The 21,330-nt window shown below is 48.4% G+C and overlaps 2 protein-coding genes across 5 annotated transcripts; one reads left to right on the forward strand and one right to left on the reverse strand.

Moving 5' to 3' along the window:
- Positions 1–2,529: 2,529 nt before the first annotated feature.
- Positions 2,530–21,042, forward strand: Cnppd1 (cyclin Pas1/PHO80 domain containing 1). Of its 2 annotated transcripts, XM_042679220.1 has the most exons (10): positions 12,943–13,262; positions 13,731–13,823; positions 14,321–14,408; positions 14,824–14,932; positions 15,997–16,078; positions 16,457–16,577; positions 16,678–16,806; positions 17,622–17,683; positions 18,214–18,331; positions 18,557–21,042. In XM_042679220.1, the coding sequence occupies exons 3-10, from the start codon at positions 14,340–14,342 to the stop codon at positions 19,100–19,102; spliced, it is 1,236 nt and encodes a 411-aa protein (XP_042535154.1). In that variant the 5' UTR covers positions 12,943–13,262; positions 13,731–13,823; positions 14,321–14,339; the 3' UTR covers positions 19,103–21,042. The 2 variants fall into 2 exon arrangements, with proteins under 2 accessions (XP_042535155.1, XP_042535154.1); XM_042679221.1 differs by lacking the exons at positions 12,943–13,262; positions 13,731–13,823 and adding an exon at positions 2,530–2,533.
- Retreg2 (reticulophagy regulator family member 2) lies at positions 7,408–12,846 on the reverse strand. Of its 3 annotated transcripts, XM_042679218.1 has the most exons (10): positions 12,350–12,846; positions 11,954–12,060; positions 11,256–11,286; positions 10,768–10,903; positions 10,457–10,541; positions 9,984–10,127; positions 9,734–9,828; positions 9,446–9,581; positions 8,903–9,201; positions 7,408–8,785 (listed from the first exon to the last, which is right to left on the reverse strand). In XM_042679218.1, the coding sequence occupies exons 1-10, from the start codon at positions 12,613–12,615 to the stop codon at positions 8,561–8,563; spliced, it is 1,524 nt and encodes a 507-aa protein (XP_042535152.1). In that variant the 5' UTR covers positions 12,616–12,846; the 3' UTR covers positions 7,408–8,560. The 3 variants fall into 3 exon arrangements, with proteins under 3 accessions (XP_042535152.1, XP_042535151.1, XP_042535153.1); XM_042679217.1 differs by having other exon boundaries at positions 7,408–9,201; positions 12,350–12,845; XM_042679219.1 differs by having other exon boundaries at positions 7,408–9,201; positions 12,597–12,696.
- Positions 21,043–21,330: the final 288 nt, after the last annotated feature.

The raw sequence follows: 21,330 nt of genomic DNA on the forward strand, positions 1-21,330 counted from the left end.
TTTCATTGGTATACTTCCAAATAGGCATACAATGTATCTTGGTCAAACTCATTCCCCAGCCCTTACTTCCTATCCTTCTTAAACAATTTCAATAGGTTTCATTGCTCTATTTTCCTACATGCAAACAAGCTGCTTAGACTCTATTCATCCTCATTCACTGTCTCCATTAGCCCTCCTCCCTTCTGCTGGTACCCATTTTCCCAACACATATAACTGAGTTTCTTAATTAAAATATTTGAGTCTAAATACTTCAGTCAAAAATATTTTGCGGGGCTGGGAGTGTGGCTCAGTGGTAGAGCGCTTGCCTTGCATGCATGAGGCCCTGGGTTCGATTCCTCAGCACCACATAAGCAAAAAGAAAAAAGCCAGAAGTGGCACTGTGGCTCAAGTGGTAGAGTGCTAGTCTTGAGCTGAAGAGCTGAGGGACAGCGCCCAGGCCCAGAGTTCAGGCCCCATGACCGGTCTCCCCCCCCCGCCCCAAAAAAAAGAAAAAAAATATATTTTCCAAGCCGGGTGCTGGTGGCTCACGCCTGTAATCCTAGCTACTCAGGAGGCTGAGATCTGAGGATCACGGTTCAAAGCCAGCCTGGGCAGAAAAGTCGGAGACTCTTATCTCCAATAAACCACTAGAAAACTGGAAGTGGCGCTGTGGCTCAAGTGGCAGAGCACTAGCCTTGAGCTGAAGAGCTGAGAGAGAGTGCCCAGCTGAGTTCAAGCCCCATGACCTATCAAAAAAAATTTTTTTTCCACACTAGGCATTGGTGGCTTATGCTTGTAATCCTAGCTACACAGGATAGTGTTCAAAGCAAGCCTGGGCAGAAAAATCCATGAGACTAAAAAGCGGAAAATGGTGTTTTTGCTCAAAGTGATAAAGCCCTAGCCTGGATCCAAAAAACTCAGGGACAGTGCCCAAGCCCTGACTTCAAGCCCCAGAACCAGCATACACACACACACACACACACACGCACACACACACACACACACACACACACACACACACACACACACACACACACACACACACACACACACACTCCAAATAATATGATAGTTTGATGTAATGTAATCATAGAAGATCAAGTTAGCTGAGTAGTCTTACCTTAAACTCAGAAAAGTTTTGTTGGTTGTTGGGGCCTGAACTCTGGGCCTGGGCACTGTCCCTCAGCTCTTCAGCTCAAGGCTAGTGCTCTACCACTTGAGCCACAGCGCCACTTCTGGCTTTTTCAGCTTATGTGGTGCTGAGGAATCAATCCCAGAGCTTCATGCATTCGAGGCAATCACTCTACCACTGAGCCACCTTCCCAGCCCAAAAGTTTTAACTTGAATGCCCACAAATATGAGCCTATAGCATTTCCTTTAATTCCATTGCTTTTAACCTAGTCAAGGAACAAGAACTCAGAACTCTATGGCTCTGTTTTATTTAGCTATTATTCACTCTGAATGTTAATAAGAAAAGAAAGGCAAGATATTTCTTTTAAGCAAACATGTACAATCACTAAATTATAGCTGCTTCACAAGTTGTAACTCAGGTTGTAGAGGGCCTGTCTAGCAAGCCCAAAGCTCTGAGTTCAAACCCTAGTACTATCTAAAAAAAAAATCCAGGACCTGGGTGCCGGTGGCTCATGCCTGTATTCCTACCTACTCAGGAGGCTGAGATCTGAGGATTGCAATTCAGAGCCAGTCCAGGAAGGAAAGTCTGTGAGACTCTTATCTCCAATAAACCACCAGAAAACTGGAAGTGGTGCTGTGGCTCAAGTGGTAGAGTGCTCTCCTTGAGCTGAATTGCTCAGGGATAGTGCTCAAGCCCAGAGTTCAAGCCCCACGACCGACAAAAAAAAAAAAAAAAAAAATCTAGGAATCACTTGCTCTAATGCACTATTTGGTTTAGTCTAACTGTGCCTGCCAAGACACTGTGCTAGACTTTGGAGCTATTCAGGTGCTTCAAGAATAAGCTGGAATGTAGCTCAGTAGCAAAGTACTTGCCTAACAAGTACAATGTCCTGGGTTTGCTCATTAGTACAAAAAAAGAAAAAAAGTTAAAACCCAAACAAAGAATAAGCATGATGGGTGCTATACATATATACATACTTACAGAGAGCATCTGAGGATTCTGTATTATATATGAAATGATAAAGAATGCTCAAGATACTGTGGGAGCATTAGGAGAGCAGGAATGATATGGGGTCAGAGGATGTGGGAAAACAGGGCAGATTTGTTGATGATGTATGGCCCGAAGACATCTTAAAATTAGTGTGAAGGACAGCAGAAGATCTCAAGTTCAAAACCAGACTGGGCTATGTAGCAGGACTATCTCACAAAATAAAAATTAAAAGTGAGGCTTTTGCCCAGCGGAGGCATAGGGCACATACATGTAGAGCTGGTATGGAGGCCTGTTTGTCTGAGCAACAGGAAAGGCAAGCTGTATGGGGTTTGCTGCTGATCTGGTGGTTAAATATGAAACAGGTAAGGTCAGATCTCAAGAGACTAAGAGAGTAAGAGCTTGAATTTACAGCTTATAGAAGATCAGCTTTTGGTTAGTATTTAATATCAACAAGCTCATGAAATTTGTATTTTCATTTAAAGGCTGGAGATGTAACATGTTTGAAATCCTGTGTTCAAACCTAGGAAACAGATAATACATACATACATACATACAAACAATCGAGTCATACTGTTTGTTGGGTGTAATTTTTGGATGGAGACAAGAAGGTGGGCAGGAAAACTGCAGAGAAAAGATGAGAAGGGTAGGGAACAGCTGTCATGAAATGTCAAAGTCAAAAAATGATTAGGAGACTGAACTGGCATAAACTGGACATCGTGTGTGTGTGTGTGTGTGCGCGTGCGTGTGTGTGCGCGCGTGCGAGTGTGTGTGTGTGTGTGTGTGTGTGTGTGTGTGTTGAACTCAGGGCCTGCATGCTGTCCATGAACTTTTTTTTATTTTTGCCAGTCCTGGGGCTTAAACTCAGGGCCTGGACACTTTCTTTGAGCTTCATTTTGCTCAAGGCTAGCACTCTACCACTTGAGGCACAGTGCCACTTCTGGCTTTTTCTGGTTTTGTTTTTGTTTTTATGTGATACTGAGGAATTGAACCAAGGGCTTCAAGCATGCTAGCCAAGCATTCTGCCACTAGGCCACATTCCCAGCCCCCACGAACTTTTTTTCAGGTAAGTCTTAGTGCTCTACCTCTTGAGTCATAGCTCCATTTCTTGCTTTTTGTTTGTTAATTGAAGATAAGAGTTTCATGGATTTGTCTGCCAGAGCTGTCTTTAAATCACAATCCTCAAATCTTAGGCTCCTAAGTAGCTAGAATTACAAGTGTGAGCCACCGGCACCTGGCTGAATATCCACTTGATATGGAATGGGTGAGAAGTAGACTATTATGGTTGTAGTGCCAAGATGGAAACATGCAGAGAAAGTCTTGTGAGTAAGGCTCCAGGATTCACATTTGGAATCTTAGGCAGAAAGTAAAAACTAGGAGTCCAACTGGGCAAGAAGTTTGTGGTTTCAGTCAAGGCTGGGCATGTGCACACTTGTCATCCCAGCTACAGCAGGAAACATAAATAGGAGGATTGCAGTCCAGGATGACCTGGCAAAAAGTGTGATTTATCTTAAAAAATAACCACAGCAGAAAGACTTGGATAGAGGTGTAGCACCGGTGACAGAGAGCCTGCTTGACCAAGTGTAAAGCCAGTACTGGAAGAAAAAAGACCTTCTGAGACAGGTGAGAAGTGGGAGGTGGGACATATAGTTGAACGAGAATAAATTCAGTGTTTGGTTTCGTGAGCAGAGGGACCTATGGGACCTTCAAATGGAGATGCTTAGTGGACATTTTGGGAAAGGAGCTAAGATTTAAATATTATCAACATTTGGGAAACATGTGAAACTGCCCAGTATGAGTAGGGGAAGTACAAAGGAACACTATCCAGTGACACTCAACAATATAACCACATTTAAGGAAGCAGGCAAGGAAATCTAAGCAACTTCAGCTAAACAATGAAAGCAAACAACATGGCAATATGCCCTTTATATTATTTTTAGAATTATTGCCCTTGACCATTGTTTTTTGTTTGTTTGCTTTTGCCAGTCTTGGGGCTTGAAGTTAGGACCTGGGTTTTGTCCCTGAGCTGCTTTTGCTCAAGGTTAGTGCTCTACTACTTGAGCCACAGCATCATTTTTGGCTTTTTCTATGTCTGCAGTATTAAGGAATCGAACCCAGGGCTTCATGCATGCTAGGCAAACACTCTACCACTAAGCCATATTCCCAGCTATTCTTGATTTTTGTATCCTTGAAGATCATATGAGGTATGCAGGAGGTTAGTCAGTGGTTTTCTTGCTCTGAGCATAACGAAAAGATCACTTAAATCTCCTTTGTTGCCAAGCACCGGTGGCTCACCCCTGTAATCCTAGCTACTCAGGAGGCTGAGATCTGAGGATCTCAGTTCAAAGCCAGCCCAGGCAGGAAAGTCCATGAGACTCTTATCTCCAATAAACCTCTAGAAAGCTGGAAGTGGCGCTGTGGCTCATGTGGTAGGGTGCTCGCCTTGAGTTGAAGAGCAAAAGGACAGCATCCAAGCTCAGAGTTCAAGCCCCATGACCAAAATAAAAATAAAATCTCGTTTGTTCTGCCAGGGGTGGTATACATCTGTAATCCCAGCACTAAGGAAGCTGAAGCAGGAAGACTAGGAATTTGAGGCTAGAGTCTGAGCTATATAGGAAAACTGTCTTGAAAAGGCAGAACAATCAGGTACTGGTGGCTCATACCTAAAATCCTAGCTACTCAGGAGGCTGAAGTCTGAGGATCACAGTTTGAAACCAGCCCAGGCGAGCAAAGCCTGTGAGACTCTATCTCCCATAAACGATTCAGAAAAAGCTGGAAGTGGTGTTGTTGTTCAAGTGGTAGAGAGCTAGCCTTAAGCAAAAGCAGCTCAGGGACAGCACCCAGGCCAAGTTCAAGCCCCAGGACTGGTCATACACACACACACTGGCAAAAACAATTTCAACAGTTTTCCTTGTTCAATTTTTGTAGTTGCAAGCTATTTCAACTATATTCATCCTCTTTCCAATTTTTTCATTCTCTTAATCTCTTCCCTTCCCTGTCTCCTAAGTAGTCCCTTAGATTTATGTTCTATGTTTATGGGTATAATACACATATGTAATATGTATATTTATTATCTATAACATATAATACATATGTTATGCCTCCTCAGCCTGAACTTTTTTTTTTACTGAGTCCTCATAGATAGCTTGGGCAGCTCCATCTATAGTAGCCTATCCTCCTGTCTCAGCCTCCCAAGGGCTACGATTACAGGTGTGAACTACTATATCCAGCTCCCACCTACACTTTTTTTTTTTTTTTTTGCCAGTCCTGGAGCTTTAACTCAAGGCCTGGGCACTATCCCTGAGCTTCTTTTGCTCAAGGCCCGCACTCTATCATTTGTGCCACAGCACCCCTTCTGGCTTTTTCTGTGTGTGTGGTACTGAGGAATGGAACCCAGGGCTTCATGCATGCTAGGTAAGCACTCTACCACTAAGCAACATTCCCAGCCCCACCTAGACTTTCTATGGTTGTTTTTCCCACAGTCTAATTGTAGGTTTTATATTTTTGCTCATTTTTCTTGCACCCCTAGGAAAAGCTTTCCTCTTGTGCATTTCATCATTGGTCACAAAATGGCCAAGACACCCAACAAAAATCTTAGACAAACATGTAGGTAGGATCATATAGACCAGAGTGACTGTAAAAAAAAAAAAAAAAAAAGGCCCCTTTCCTGGTGCTGGTGGTTCATACATGTAATCCTGGCTTCTTAGGAGGCTGAGATGTGAGGATCAAGTCCAGGCAGGAAAGTCCAAGAGACTCTTATTTCCAATTGACCACCAAAAAGCCTGAAGTGGAGCTGTGGCTCAAGTGGTAGAGAGCTAACCTTGAGCACAAAAGCTCAGAGATAGCACCTAGGCCAAGTTCAAGCTGGAGGATTAGCACACATACATACACAAAATGGACCCTCGGTGTGCTACCAACCTACAGTCATTGCTTTGAATCAGCTATAGCACTCCCATTCTACCTCCACACTGCAAGATTACTTACAAGAAGATTGGACAACCATTGTTTTCCATTTGTTAACTCTATTTTTCTGGAATTGCCTGCTGATTAGTTTATCCATTCTTTTGCAAAATCTCTAGATGTTTATGTTCCTTCAATGACAGAATTGGACAGTTAACTGTGTCTCAGGAAAATATGAAATAAACAGAATTCTCAGCTGAAGTAGAAAAGAGCAATTGCCTAGCCTGGAGACAACTTTAGGATCAATCTCCAGCATGAAGGAAAAAAAATATTGGTAGCATTACTATATAGTACATATAGCCAAGGGTTTAGGACATGAACTAGAGCATCACCAAGGAGACTATCTGCTTAGTTCTAGGCTTTGTTTCCCAAAAGGATTGCCAAGAGTCCATCCTTCATGAAGCCAAGATATTGTCTCTACAGTTCCCCCCGCCTTTTTTTTTTGTCAGTCATGGGGCTTGAACTCTGGGCCTGGGTGCTGTCCCTCAGCTCTTCAGCTCAAGGCTCGTGCTCTACCACTTGACCCACAGCGCCACTTCTGGTTTTCTGGTGGTTTACTGGAGATAAGAATCTCACAGACTTTGGGCTGGGAAGGTGGCTCAGTGGTAGAGCACTTGCCTCGCATGCATGAGTCCCTGGGTTCAATTCCTCAGCACCACATAAGCAGAAAAAAAAAAGCCAGAAGTGGTGCTGTGGCTCAAGTGGTAGAGCGTTAGCCTTGAAGAGCTGAGGGGCAGCGCCCAGGCCCAGAGTTCAGGACCCCCCACCCCCACCCCGTGCCAAAAAAAAAAAAAATTTCACAGACTTTCCTGCCCAGGCTGGTTTTGAACTGTGATCCTCAGATCTCAGCCTCCTGAGTAGTTAGAATTATAGGCTTATAGGCATGAGCCACTGGCACCTGGCTCAGTTCCCAAATCTTTAGGCATCTTTCATTTTCCTTTTGGGCTCTATCAGTAGACAGACCTTTACTGATGGAATGTGTTTGCTGAAGCCAGTGGGTTTGGATCTACTATTTATTGGGCCTTGTAGAAAGTTAATTTGTTTGTAAAATGCAGTTAATAACAGGATATATCTTAGGAATTGTGAGGAAGACATATTAGTACACATAAGTCACTTAGAACAGTGCCAAGCATGTTATACATTCAAACTGTTGGGTACTTCTATAGTTCTCTGGCCTGAAATTAGTTAATGTAAGTATCTATTGCTTGTTTGGACTGCCCAGTAAAGATAAATCAGGCTGAGCAACTTGGATGTTAGCACACAGATAGAAGGCAGTTAAGGGTCTAGGCAACATGGTAGAAAACAGTTGTTATGGCTCCACATTTCTATTGACTGGGAAGACAAGGCAATTTCCTCCTGCATATGCTTTATTCACACATGCTAAGTCTCACTAAACAAATCACACAGTCAGGGAAGATGACTCAGGGGCAGTTAGGCTTGTCAGAGGAATCTTTGCTTCTGGCCCTGTTTTGCACCAAGGTAAATAAACAGCTGGGAGCAAGACCAGGGTGAAGGGAGGAAGGGTGAGGAAGGGACAAAGTGCAGAGTGGGAGGCAGCTCATGAGGCAGGCAGGCAAGCAGGCAGCAGTTCTAGCCAATCACTTTATTTTTCCAGTCAACACCTGCACAGATTATTACTATCCAATTCCAGGCCCTATTCTGTGTGTGTGTGTGCGTGTGTGTGTGTGCATGTGTGTATGTGGTAGTGGTGGTGTTCCCACCACAGCTCAGAGGATCAGGTTTCCTTCTTCCTCTCTAGGATAGTAAGGAAGCCCCTCTTCTCAACAAGACAGATCACATCCTCTTCAACCCCAGTGCTAGTCAAGTGATTGTGGGCCCCTGCTCTCCTGTATCATGAAAGGGCCAAACTTAGGTGAGAGTGCGGTGTAGTTTATAAAGGCTACAGTGACTAGTGTGGAACTACTGGCCTGATCTACCACCGCAGGTTTACTCTTAACCTCCTAGATCAGAAGTCACCCTAAAGCATGGCCAGTGCCTGTGGGAAGTAGTAGCTGGCAAAAGGCAGGGGTTGCGCTGCTAAGGACAGGACACAGCAGGGACATGAAAGCTCAGGGAATGTGGAATAGGATAGAAAAATTATAAAGTGCCTGAACTAAACAACCAGTAGGACATGAGGGCAGAGCAGCACAGGTCCCTGAGGATAGGAGGAAAAAGAAAGGGTTAGATTTCCAGGGCTTAGGACATAGTGGAATGAGAATAGAGATGAGGCAGGGAGGCAAATGCAGGCCGTGGGAAGGACTTCCCTAGCCCTGTTCACACCCACTAACTCAAATGGAAAATTATTTACAAACTTAAAACCAATCCTAGGCACAGGTACTGCACCAGGCCTAGGCCAGCAGGCAAGCAGGCAGGCAGAAGGTGGGTTGGCTACTGACAGCCAACTTCCCAACACATTGCCCCTCCTCAGAGTGGTGGAAAGGAGGAAACAGTGAACCCCTAGCCAGGAAGCCCTACTGTGCCCGCAGCTCCTTCCCTCGTGACTCACGGCTCACCCACAGCCTGAGCCTCTTGGTCTGACTGTAGCAAAGAATGGGTGTCTTGCCCCATGGAAGGAGGAGGTGGAGCATCAGGGGGTTTTGGGGGTGTCTCTGGTCCCAAGCCCAGCTCTGCATTCAACTGCTCCAGCTCCCCCTGATCCAGCAACTCAAAGTCCTCAGTGGCGAGTGCCTCTTCTTCCTCAGGAGCAGGGAAGGATTGGGGTGAGTCCTGGGGAAGAGGTGGGAGCACAGAGGGGAAGGGGTTGGGGGAGGGAACTGGGTCATTTTCAGCGAGGCAAAGTTGGGGTGAGAGGGTGCTGGGCGGAGCTGTGAGGTCACCACTCACTGCCTCTGGGCTCAGCATCTCCACTGGTTCTCCAGGAGGGCACTTCACTCCATCCTGGGGGGACCCTGCCCCATTGAAGTGTGTGTTCACAAAATGAAGAGGGGATGAGAGCCGAAGCAAGGTTTCCTTGGCTGTCACATCTGCTTGTTCATCCTCTCTCAAGTCCAGAGTTTGCCTTGAGAGGGCCTGAGGGGTGCCTAGAAGGTCTTCAGGAGGGGCCAACTCTGCCTCTTCCCCCTCCCCCAGCTCTCTGCTCAGTGCTTCTTCTGGCTCACTTGGCAGGCTCTGCTGGTCCAAATCTATGCAGAGAAGAAAGGGTTAGAGATGGGTCTACTTCTCTGATCATCACAACAGCCAATGAGTTGAAGTTAAGAATTCAGGACACGGAACACTAGACCAGGGATTAGTGTTAAGGTCTTTCAGGAGCTTAGGATAGAATTAAAATGTCAGTTCCCCTGGAGGAAACCTTTATGGAAAGCCAGAGCATAACCAGTACCCCACAACGAAGAATAGGAAGCTCAAGAGACACAAAGCTCTCCATACCCTCAGAGACATCTGTCAGCTGTGGAGTTGTGGCCCGGGACACAGAAAAGCCACCACTCTCCAAGATGGAGGCCTCTTCATCTGACAGCTCCGAGTCTGTAATGGCTAAGGCCAGTGCTGTTTTCTTCACATCTACCTGTAGGAGAAGAACCAGGATGAACACAAGTGAGGATAAGAACACCCTGCCCCCAAGCCCTTTGCATCCCACTACCTAGAGACAGCAGCTCTAAAGCAGCCAGATTTCCCCAGTTTCTATTCATTTGATACCCCATCTCCCCTGGACCTCACCACTGGGGAGAAACCAGCCAGCTCCGCCTCGCTTTCACTCTCTGTCTCTGCCAGTGGCTCATCACCTCCTGGGGGTGAGTTCTTCCCTTGCCGCTCTAGAGAAGAGCAATAAGGCAGTGACCAGCAAGGACAATGGTGGGGAACAAACATGGTCAAGGAACTGGAAATGATCTAAATTTCAGAGCCCATTATAAGCCATAAGCCAAGGCCTCCCCATCTTTTACCCTCCTGGGTTAAGAGAGTCCCTTACTCCTCTTGTCATGTTTGTGATGCAGGGCATCTGCTTCTGCCTTCATGCTGTAGTCCAGCTGCATGAGCAAGGGCTCCAGGCGAGTATACATCCTTTGGATTAACTCATGATAAACCACCAGGGGCCACAGCAGGATACTCAGCACTATGGATTAGAAAGTCCACTCAGAGATCCATATACCAGTTTCCTAAGATCTTTCATTCAATTGGTCCCTATATATGAAGAAGATGAGGTCCTTTTCCAAGGCAACACCACCTTCTTAACAGCCCACACCCACCCTCACCCCCACCCCCTACCCCCTATCTACTGCCCTCCTCCCAGGATGATGCTTCTGTTGACAGGGATGTTCTACAGAATGCTTGGAGACCTCCACAAATGGGTAACTAAGCAGAGAGAACACAGTTTTCCCATGTGACAGACAAGGTAAAGAAGAAAGGAGAGGGCTCTGGAGGGCAGGGCTAGACCCTACTCACAGACAATGTAGGATATCATAATCCCTGGAACATAGTGTCCCAGCACAGCCAGCACGGCACAGCCAGAGCAGACACGAGCACAGAACTGCAGAGAAGAGCACACAGTCCATGAAAAATAGTATGTCGATCTATGCAATCCACCCAACTGGCAAAAAGGATAGGTATTTCCTTGAGGAACTCAGTGATCTAGTCTAGCCAAGATGACGACCAAATCCACCAATTCAGGAAGTTTGCAGTAAACACTGCTCATTGCACTTTTCTCTCATCCCCATCATGCCCAGGGAACTGTTCTAGGATGTAGGGAAGGTTACCTGAGCTGGATTCTGCCTCTTGTACTGCAACAGCTCTTGCAGGTGAATCTGGAAGGTGAGCCAGCTCTCAGCCAGGTATCTGCACAACTCGGGCACACTCAGCAGGTGCGGCCGGGCGCCTGACCCCGCACCCTCACTGGGGAGACATGATATGACCCCTGGAGGCCTCAGAGACCAGCTTCCTAGTAGCTCAAATCTCTCTGAGACTGTTGATAATATCAGTCTAACCAAGTAGAAAATCCCACCTCTGCAAAGGGAGACTGTACTAGTCCAGGGAAGCAAAGCCCCAGGGAACCCAACCCACTGACTCAAAAGAAGCTGGCACATAAACACCTGCATAGGAGCCCAGGACCAAGTACAGTTTTGTAGTTTGCTGCCTGTTCCTTCACTACGTTAGGATTGTGCCTACACAAGTTGCAGCATTGTTCCTCTTTGAGGAACCAATAAGCAAGACTAGATTTGGGCCTCTGTCTTCAAAAGGTACCCACCTGTCAGAGTGTGGCTCCTCAGGGGATGATGCTATAGAGAGAATTAGGGGGGTACATATTAGGTGGCTAGGAGTATGGGAAGATAGTCAGAAAGGGCTACCCCTCCTCTTAGTCCCATAGCACCTTCTTCAGATACCAAAAGCAGGAGGTATTACACATTGTTATTGTATTTGTCTTCTTTTCATTTTACACTTCTCAAACATGGGAATCACATCTTATCCATGCTTATATTATCTAGCAATTCATACAGCCTGATATCTAACTACAAAATACAGAAAACGCAAAAAACAACAAATAGTTATTCAATTCCTAAGACAAGTGAAGCACTACCATAATCACATAACATGAATGGACTTAATCTGTAAAGTTGTGTCATCCCTGTTTTATAGATGGGAAAACCGAGGCAGAGTATGAACAACTCTTTTCAGGTCCACACACAAGCTAAGAGGCGGATCAGGGAATGGAATCCAGGTGAGCTGGCTGCAGACTTCACTTTCTTAACTACCACAACACAGGTACATTAATTGTTGGAAAAGAGGCAATTCCCGTTTTAGGAAAACTCCTAAAACAGAGGTAAAGAGGTGGCCAATGTGCTTGAGAAGCAAGTGGCTGGCAGAACATCTTCACTGTTCAAACCCCACCCAGGCGGGGGTCAAGCACAAAGCAAGTGCACGACGGTGCTTGCCTAAGACACTCACCTGAAACGTCAAGGAAGAAGCCAGGCTGCCAGTGATCCAGCAGAAAATAGGCCAAAAATGAGATGCTGAGTAGGAAGAAGGGCCGGAGTGACGACGAAGACAACAACCTTCGGGAGACACAGGCATTTCAGCTGAGAGGAGGCAAGCGAGGATCCAGCGTACATCGCATAAGGTGGAAAGGCACCCCGTAATGCGGGACTAGCCTTCTAGGCCTCACTCGCTGCCCGGACTGAGGAGGAACCGTTCGGGCAACTTGGCAGGAGGCTGCCTTCGAAACCTGGGGGACGATCATCGCTTCAGGCCCGCTGACAGCCCACAAAGCCGAAAGGTGCTCCGGGTCCCCCGCCCCCGCTCTCCCGCGCAGCCCGGCCCCGCCCCCTCCTCCGCGGCCGTTACCAGAAGAGGCCGTTGAGCGCGGCTGCGGTGACCAGGCTGTGTAGCGGCTTCTCCCACACCAGCAGCCGCTGCGCCGCCGCCAGCACGGCCTCCCAGCTGCGGAGCCGCAGCCACAGCGCGGTGGCCAGGCGTCCCACCGCCTCGGCCGTGGCCGCCTCCTCCTCCGCCTCGCCGGTGGCCTCACCCATGCCGAGGCTCAGACCCAGGCCGAGGCCCAGCCCGGAGGCTCCACCCGCCCCGGTGTTACCACTGCCGCTGCTCGCCATATCCCCGCCGCCGCCGCCGCCGCCGCCGCCGCCGCTGGCCCGAGCCCGTGAGGAGCCAGGGCTGCGCGGCCGCCGCCGGGGGCGCGTCAAGCGGAAGGGGGCGCAAGCAGAGCGGAGCGGAGCCTGCAGACGGGTGTCACATGATCTCAGAGCGCTGAGCCCGTCACGTGACGCGACTAAACCGCCCGGATGGGCGGCTCGCGCGTGCGCACGGGCGGCTGCCTTAACCCTTCACTACGCAGGTGCGTGTTCTGGTTGGCCCTGCCGTGACCCGTGGGTCAGGGTCCAATTGGTGCTGCCGGCTTTCTTCTTCCCGTACCGTCACAGTGACTGGGAGGTCTGGTGGGAGGTCGTGAATCCCCGTGTGATCCCGACTGCGGGGTCAGGAAGTGGGGTTCCGGACGCGCCGTATCCGGGGTAGGACGTGCTGCTACTCGGAAGGGCGGCGACCGTCCGCGTCCTCCAACCCGCCGGGGCGCCCGGTCCACTCCCCTCAGCGGGTAAACAAACACTAGCGAGTGACTCGTCAGACTTGGAAGCAGCTTCACCCCCATCCCCGAAAAGCTGCTGCTTCCAGGTCGCCACGTACATCCGCGCTCTTTTCTCCCGGGATCCTGCGGCGGGAAGCCGGGGCGGACCTTGTTTAGGTATTGTTTACTTTGGGGGCTGTGTCTTCCTATTCCCTTGAGATTGTCTCATGGCCGGAATAACCTTTCAGAGTACATATGTTTAACAAGGTTTAAAGTCTTCAAACTACTAAGGTGCAACAGTGAAAAGCTTAAGTTTCCATCTTACCCAGTTCTCCCACTGATTTTTTTTTTTCGGATCCTTTTAGAGGTTTACGGATCTCTTTGTATGTACGTTCCTCCCCCCCCTTTCCCTAAAATGCGTGCTATTATAAAGATGTGCAGAGGGGTTACAGTTAACGTAAGTCAGGAAATGAGTTTCTTTTTTGGACAATGGCACCCCTTTCCCTCTCTCTCCCAGTTTCCCCTCCCACCCCCGACCCACAGGTTGTACAGTTCATTTTCATCGTAGTGTCCAGTGAGTGCCATTGCTGCATTTGTTCACCCTTTGGCTTTCCATCTCTGTGTCCTTCTCCCTCATTTAAACAGACAGCCGGCAGCAACTGTCCGTCCCACCTCTCCTCTTTATCCACGCTAGCACTTCGACATCGCTACCAGATCTGCCTGAACCGTTCGCCCTCGGTATAGTGTGGGCCCCTAGGAACTGGTCCCCGATTCTCAGTCTAGGGCGCCTGGGGCTCTGTTCGGTGACTTGGCCGGGAGCTCCCGGGGCTTGCGGGTGGAAGGCTGGGCTGGGCGGGCGGCACTTCCGGCCAGGCTCTGACTCGCCGACGACGCGCTCGCGGCTTGTTTTAACGCGGGGCTACGCGACGCCGGACAGAATACGCGCTTGGCAGCCAGCCCCCCCCCCCCCCCTCCCCGGTACTCCGCGAGGTGAGCGCCGCCGCACCGGCCGGCAGCTGCCGGGTTTCGAGCCGCGGTGCCCGGGGCGGAACAGGAAGAGGCCCCGCGGGTGATCCCGGCCCCGCCCGCCGCCGCTGCTGTGAGGGGAGGGGGCTGCGCGGGCGAGGGCGGCGGCCGCTGGGGGGAGGCCGGAGGGCGAGCGGGCAGGTGGATCGGCGGGCGCCGACGGCTTTGCCGGCCGCTTACAACTTCTTCCCTCGGCTTTACCTTCGCAGGTCGGCGGCTGGCGGCGTGATGGACCTAGCCGGGCTCCTGCTGGACGAAGAAGGTGCCTTTTCCCTCACCGGCTTCCAGGACTTCACGGTGAGCGCACTCGCCGGCCTCCTCCCACGACCTCCCGCCGCTGGGAACCGGGGCGCCCAGGCGTTCCCCTGCGCCCCCCCCCCCCCCCCCCAAGTAGACCTAAGGCTCACTTGCTTGCTGTGGCCCAGGTTGGGCGACAGCCGCAGGAGTGGTGCTTACTGGAGGCCTCGGTCGTTTGGGCCCTGAGGCAGGGCCTCGATGTGGGGCTGGCTAGATTGATGGGGGCGTCTTAAAAATCATCTGTCGAGTTCTCTGTGGGGGCACACTATCTTCTCCCATACTGTGTCCCATCGTCAAACAATCTAGAGAACTCGGGGCCAGGCCTGCCTCCCCGCACCCACCTTCCAGCCTGAGCCAGGATCACCAATATACCCTGCCCTGCCCTTTACCCTCTACCACTCCCTGTCCTTTTCAGTTCCTCCCTGGACACCAGAAGCTGAGTGCCCGAATCCGAAGGAGATTGTACTATGGCTGGGACTGGGAGGCGGACTGCAGCCTGGAGGAGCTCTCCAGCCCCGTGGCAGGTTAGGCAGGGTTGTGTGACTGGGCAAATGAGAAGCAGGAGAATGGGGTTGTCAACAGTCAGCCAGATGCCTGGAGGTTCACCCTGGGAGCCGTGCTCACTCATCATCACTGGAATGTAATGTGATTCACGTTATTTTTATCCCACGTGAGTAAGGCCACGTGAATAAAAAAATATTGCTAGCACTCATTCTTACCTCCCCTTCTTGCTGGGGAATCAGTCTAGTACTTTGCACATACTTGGCAAGCATTCCATCCACTCTGAAGTTATAATATCAGCCCTGATACTTTTTTTTAAAAAATTGTATACCAGAAACTAACTTCCTAAGGATTTTTATTATATGTTCTCAAATAAACAAGGCTTGATTTCTCAGAAGAACACCAGTGAAAGATAAGTATGTTTAATTTATGTAACAAAACAATAAGCCAAATGGATAGACCTTGAAAAAAGTCATTGAGTGAAGTAAGCAATGCTCAGAAAGACAAAAGACATTTTTTGTCATATTTGGGTGTTATGCTTAAAGTATTAAGCATATGTAAACAGATACAGGGCAATAAAACATGATATAAGCAAGAGTGAGATTCTGTGGAATAATTTACCCTTTGAACAATAAGTAGTTCAAAATAAATATTAGTAAATTGAAGGTCTTGACTGAAATAGGAATGGTGGGTGAGTACAGTCAAAATATGTAATGTACTTAAGTGAAAGTGGAAGTGAAAAATGATATGGATGGAATGGGCTGTGTGTGTGTGTGTGTGTGTGTGTGTGTGTGAATGATGGATGGGGTGACTGATCAAGATGCACTGTACATATAAATGAATATGTTAAATTGAAACCTCCTTGTGCAGTATAAAGGTGAAATGATTATAATAATACCAGAAGAATATAGCTTTCTGCTATATTCTTGGAATGGGATTTTGTCTTAGTTTGGGAAAATTTGATCTATTTTGTTATTATGGTCTTGTCCTAAGGGCCTCAGTCAGCATGGATTTGTGTCTTCATTGGGGGACTAGTGGGAAGAGAAGGAGTTGTTTGTTCATTCTGCCCTGCTTCTGTTTCCTATAGACATTGCTGTGGAACTTCTCCAAAAGGCAGCCCCCAGCCCAATCCGAAGACTCCAGAAGAAATATGTGGCTCATGTGTCTCGGTGAGCCTGGAATTGAAAGGATAGTATATGATGTTTGGGTTCTAGAGAAGGGGTTGACCCTAAAGAGAAGATGTAAAGACAGAAGTCAAAAGCCTTTGGTTTTTTTTTGTTGTTGTTGGTTGCGGAGCTTGAACTCTAGGCCTGGGCACTGTCCCTGCGCTCTTCAGCTGAAGGTGAGCACTCTACCTCTTGAGCCACAGCGCCACTTCCGGTTTTCTGGTGGTTTATTGGAGATAAGAGTCTTACGGCCTTTCCTGCCCGGGATGGCTTTGAACCGTGATCCTCAGATCTCAGCCTCCTGAGTAGCTAGGATTACAGGCATGAGCCACTTGTGCCCGGCAGCCCTTGGGTTTAATACTGGTTCTTTCTACATCCTAGAGAGGCGTGCATCTCCCCTTGTGCTATGATGCTAGCTCTGGTGTACATTGAACGGCTCCGGCACCGAAACCCAGACTATTTGCAGCATGTATCATCCTCTGACTTGTTTCTGATCTCCATGGTAATGTACCTTTCACCTCCCTCCTCCCCCCCTTTCATCTCCCCAGTGAGTCAGGAACCCCTTGTGTACTCTACCAAGGACACTTCTGATTTCTCTGCAGATGGTGGCCAGTAAGTACTTGTATGACGAAGGGGAGGAGGAAGAGGTCTTCAATGATGAATGGGGAGCTGCTGGGGGTGTGCCAGTACCCACTCTTAATGCCTTGGAAAGGGGCTTCCTGAGTGCCATGGTGAGTGTTTGTTTTCTGTTTTCCTGGTTTCCTGGTCAATCTTTACCTTCCTGTCATTTTTGTGTTTTACTCAACCTTCAGTAATGTCATTATCTGTCTGCTTACTCTTCTTGTGCCTTTGTGTTAGTCTCTTCCCTTTCTATCCTTTTAGGACTGACCTCCTAGAGGTTCTTGGAGCTGTGAGGTCAGGAGTGATTTCCTTCTCTCCTCTTCCTCCAGGGCCCCACAGGGCACTCTGAGTCACACACTGAGTCAAAGCCTGTGGTGTTGGGCTCTGAGTGTTTGCTTCCAATCTTTCTTTATCTCCTACATTCTGAGCTCCCTGAGGACACAGACTATTCTCAGGATTATTTTCTCCTCTTTTTTTTTTGTCTTTCGTGGGGCTTGAACTCTGGGCCTGGACCTTGTCACCGAGCTCTTCACCTCAAGGTTAGTGCTCTACCACTTTGAGCCACAGCACCACTTTCACTTTTCTGGTGGTTCATTGGAGATAAGAGTCTCATGAACTTTCCTGCCTGAGCTCGCTTTGAACCACAGTCCTCAGATCTCAGCCTCCTGAGTAGCTAGGATTATGGGTGTAAGCCACCAGCACCGGGCTTTCTTCTTTTTTTCTTAATGAGAGTGTAATCTGAAATCAGGTTGTGGTGATTACACCACTTAAAACAAAAAAAGCTCTCAGGATAGTATCTAGCACATGTAAATTCTAGGTAAGTATCAGTAGTGGTAGTGGTGGTGGTTGTTTCCTGTGTTCTTATTCTCAGCTCACTGGCTCATATCCAAGTTTGGTTTATGCTCTTCCCTTTTCTTACCCATAGGACTGGCATCTCTACACTGACCCTCGAGAGATATTTGAGGTGCTGAGCTGGCTGGAGAGCTGGTAGGTTCTAGGAAGTGGGCAGAGGGCCCAAGGGATTTAGAGGGTAAACTGTGATAGGATCTAGATATGAGCATTTATGTAACTTGGGGAAAGGAGGAGTCCAGACAGAATTGCCCAAGATTGTTGTTCCCAAACCCATCAGCCCTCCTTTGGGAGGGTGGTTGCAACTCATTTAAAATTCAGGTCTTAGCCAGACATTGGTGGCTCATGCCTGTAATCTTAACTACTCAGGAGGCTGAGGTCTGAGGGTTGAAGTTTAAAGCCAGCCTGGCCAGAAAAATCTGTAGATTCTTATCATCAATTAGCCAGCAAAAACCTCAAGTGGCAAAGCTTCATACCAAGTGAGAGTATGGGGCACCAAGTTCAAGTCTCAGCACTGGCACACACACATACACAAAAGTCTCAGTTTCTGGATCTATACATTTAACTAGTTCTCCAGTGCTTTCTGATGGCCCCTGGCGGGTGTGAGGGTACCCCTGAACTGGCTGATAAGAGTTGCAGATTTCCTCTCTGTCCTCCTTTCCTACCAGTGTTGCTGAGCATCAGGGTCGGCGGCGGGGCTGGTACACCTACACAGACCTGTGTGTGCTGCTGGAGCAGCCGACCTGGCAACTGGCTCTTGGCTTCCTCTGCCAGCGGCTGGTTAAGGTGAGGGGGGATTAGGGAGAAGAGGAGCTTGGGCAGGCTGGTGGGTGGGATGACAAAAATCAAATGCCAAAAGGGTTAGGAGATTAGAAATAGATGGGAATGGGGAGGCTTCATGGGATTCAAGGAGCTCCAACTTCAGAGACTAGGAGGGGTGTGTGTGCACGTGCATACTCGTGAGTGCAAGAAGTCAGTAGCCCACTGGTTTTCTTACCTTCTTTCCTACAGCTGTCCTGCCTATTAGCCATGGCGTATGTGAGCAGTGTGGCCTTTGCTGTGGCATCAGTAGCTGTAATACACCAGTCCTTGGGGCTGTCCTGCAGCCCATCACCTGGCCCCCCTAACCTTGGACTAGTCTCCAAGGGCTTCTTGGAGCCCTGTATACCTTCCCCTGTGACACAGTGCCTAGTGTCTTCTGCTAACATCTCCAGCTGCCTGGAAGGCGACACAGGGCTGCGTTCACTTTGGGGCAGTCTTCTTGCCTCACTGACTCCCCCACCACTTCCTCCTCCAGAGCCCCCTGCCCCACCCACTCTTTTCCAAAACTGCCCCCTTTGCCAGAACCTCCAGAGAGATCCTCCCACCTGCCATGCTTGCCAACACCCTAACCGAACAGTACCCACTGGGCCTTCCAGCCCCTGGGACCACACCTATGGCTTGGCCCCACCTTGGGCCTGGAGCCCTGTGGCCCCTCCGTTCCCTCAACCCCAGCAGTGTTCCCTTTTCAGCGTCATGGAACTGGCTCGCCTCAAATCTTTCATTTTCCCAGGTTAGGTAGAGTTTTGACAGATGTACTAAGAGGGTTTGGGAGTTCCTTAGATCTGGAAGAAGGAAGCTTGATTAGATCTCCGCTGCCTCTCTGGGTCCTTGGTGTTTCCCTGTCCTCCTGGGTAGGAGCATAAGGGGTTGTGGGCAGAGGGACTGAAGGTCATGTACTCTCCTAGAGCTCAGAGACTGATTGGCAGGCCAGGGCAGAGATAGTGCCTGGAGCAGCCTCAGTTCAGTTACCAGGGGGCCAGGAGGTCCATCTCTGCTTCCCCAAGGTTCTTACAGACGGCTTTTGAGTGTCCTAGGATAGAAAGGTAAAAGGAAGGCTATAAGGGAAGCAGGGAGGGGGCGGGGGAAGGAAACATTGACATGGGCCTGTGTGATGTCCCTGAAGCCAGAGAGCCAGGGACTGACAATGCCAAGTAGTAGCTGCTACAGGAAGGCTATGTGAGGGGGCAGAGCTTTCCATAACCATCCCTTGGATGTAGTAATGGAGCCAGATACTGGTGGGACCTTCAGCCTTGACGTTTTGTCTTCCAACCTCAGTTTCCTACTCCAAGACTTTCCTCTTTTCTGGTTCCTCCCTAAGTGTTCTCTTCACAGGCCTCTCTGGCCACTGCTTTGTATCTGGGTTTTTCACGCTTTTGTAGAACTGAAGTTTCAATAAACAGTTTCTGTTGCATGGCCTGGCCTTTTCCTTCTGCGGCAGCCCTTAAAGATCCTCTTTGTATCTACCTCTAAGCCTCCCTCCTTCCTGATCCTATCATCTTGCTAGCCATGTTTCAGGACCTCCGTATTTGATAAGACTATGAAAACCTCCTGTTTCAAATTACCCCTCATCCCTGCTCCCAGCATCCTAAAGCACTAGCTGCACTCAATTTGTCCTGGCACAGGACAAAAATGGCTATCCCTTGCTTGGGGTTGGCTCTGTTGCACGTTCTGGGTGAGCACCAGCTTTGTGGATCCTTGGATCAAGCCAAGCAGAGACCCCTGAGCTCCTTAAGGGCAAGCCTGAAGACTTACACTCACCTCTCTACCAGATGGACTCATGGAGATAGTTGATGAATAAAGAACCAGAGCTGGATCATTACTGGAAGAAGAGTCTAGACCATTGGCTGTAGGGTATTTGGATTGCTGACCATCATCCACATCATGGTGCTGCTGCCCCCTAGGGGGCATTTTGCAGACATGGGACATTTTTTTTGGTTGTTACAAGGACTTGGGGGTTGGGGGTAGGGGTGGGTATGCTCTTTGACATTCAAGCATGAGCCAGGATACTAGATACCCTAAAAAGCTCAAAAACTTTCTTTACTATGAAGAATTTGCAAGATAAATTTTGAATGATGAGCTGATAATCATATGTGAAACTGTTTATCTGAGCCTTACACTGTATTTTTATTTTAGAAGCAGAGTCTTACTATATAGCCTGACTAGCCTGTGAGTTCCTCTATCTTGTCATCAATTCTGGCCAAACCTAAAACTATACCATTTTACATGCAGATATGAAATCATTTTTTCACTTTTTTTTATGCCTGTATTGGGGCTTCAACTCAGTTTAAGTACTGTCTCTTATCTTTGTTTAGCTGAAGGCTGGAGCCCTACCACTTGAACCATTGCTCCACTTTTTACTTTTTGGAATCTCAGACCCTGCCTAGACTGCTTCCAATCATGATCCTCAGATCTCAGCCTCTTGAGCAGCTAGGAATACAGGCAGGAGCCACCAGCACCAAACTTTTGTTTTTCTTATTCTTTCTTTGCACCTTTTTTTTGGGGGAGGGGAAAAGCCTCAATCTGCCAGGAATACACAACCATGTAAATTAAAACTGTACTTAATTTTGTTCTACATGTTATCAAGAGTTTGTTCACCTTTTTGGAAAAGCAGTTCACCAGGTCAGTACTACTTGGGTCATGACTTGCTAATAAAGTGTCATTATCAGCCACCAGTATTTAACTGTCACATCCATAGTGGTTCTTTATATGGATACATTGTCTTCTGATTTGTTTGTGCCTAAACGTTCACATATTGAGATATGTCTAAAAATTTTATTTCTCTTTTGCATTATAGTGAACATACGGAGTTGTCATTGTCATGTGGAATGTAGGACATAATTTCATTTTGAGGTTGTCCAGGTCCTGTTCTGGAATGGCTGTGAATTGTGGGTCTGATATGGTGGTGGGAAGGGATAATATGCAAAATGTCTCCAGGTTATGCTAGTAGGTTTTTTCCTCAACCC

This window comes from Dipodomys spectabilis, unplaced genomic scaffold, assembly GCF_019054845.1.
Source record: "Dipodomys spectabilis isolate Male_0828 unplaced genomic scaffold, ASM1905484v1 ptg000051l, whole genome shotgun sequence".
NCBI classification, from domain to species: domain Eukaryota; kingdom Metazoa; phylum Chordata; class Mammalia; order Rodentia; family Heteromyidae; genus Dipodomys; species Dipodomys spectabilis.

Excerpts from the sequence above, each read along its gene's own strand:
- Retreg2 (XM_042679217.1), bottom strand. The coding sequence starts at position 12,615 with ATGGCGAGCAGCGGCAGTGGTAACACCGGGGCGGGTGGAGCCTCCGGG. Across the intron at positions 10,904-11,255 it reads GAGGAGCCACACTCTGACAG|TGAGGGTGCGGGGTCAGGCG; the intron begins GTGGGTACCTTT and ends ATGTCTCCCCAG. Across the intron at positions 9,582-9,733 it reads TGGCTGGTTTCTCCCCAGTG|GTAGATGTGAAGAAAACAGC; the intron begins GTGAGGTCCAGG and ends CTTCTCCTACAG.
- Cnppd1 (XM_042679221.1), top strand. The coding sequence starts at position 14,340 with ATGGACCTAGCCGGGCTCCTGCTGGACGAAGAAGGTGCCTTTTCCCTC. Across the intron at positions 14,409-14,823 it reads CCGGCTTCCAGGACTTCACG|TTCCTCCCTGGACACCAGAA; the intron begins GTGAGCGCACTC and ends TGTCCTTTTCAG. Across the intron at positions 14,933-15,996 it reads GCTCTCCAGCCCCGTGGCAG|ACATTGCTGTGGAACTTCTC; the intron begins GTTAGGCAGGGT and ends TGTTTCCTATAG.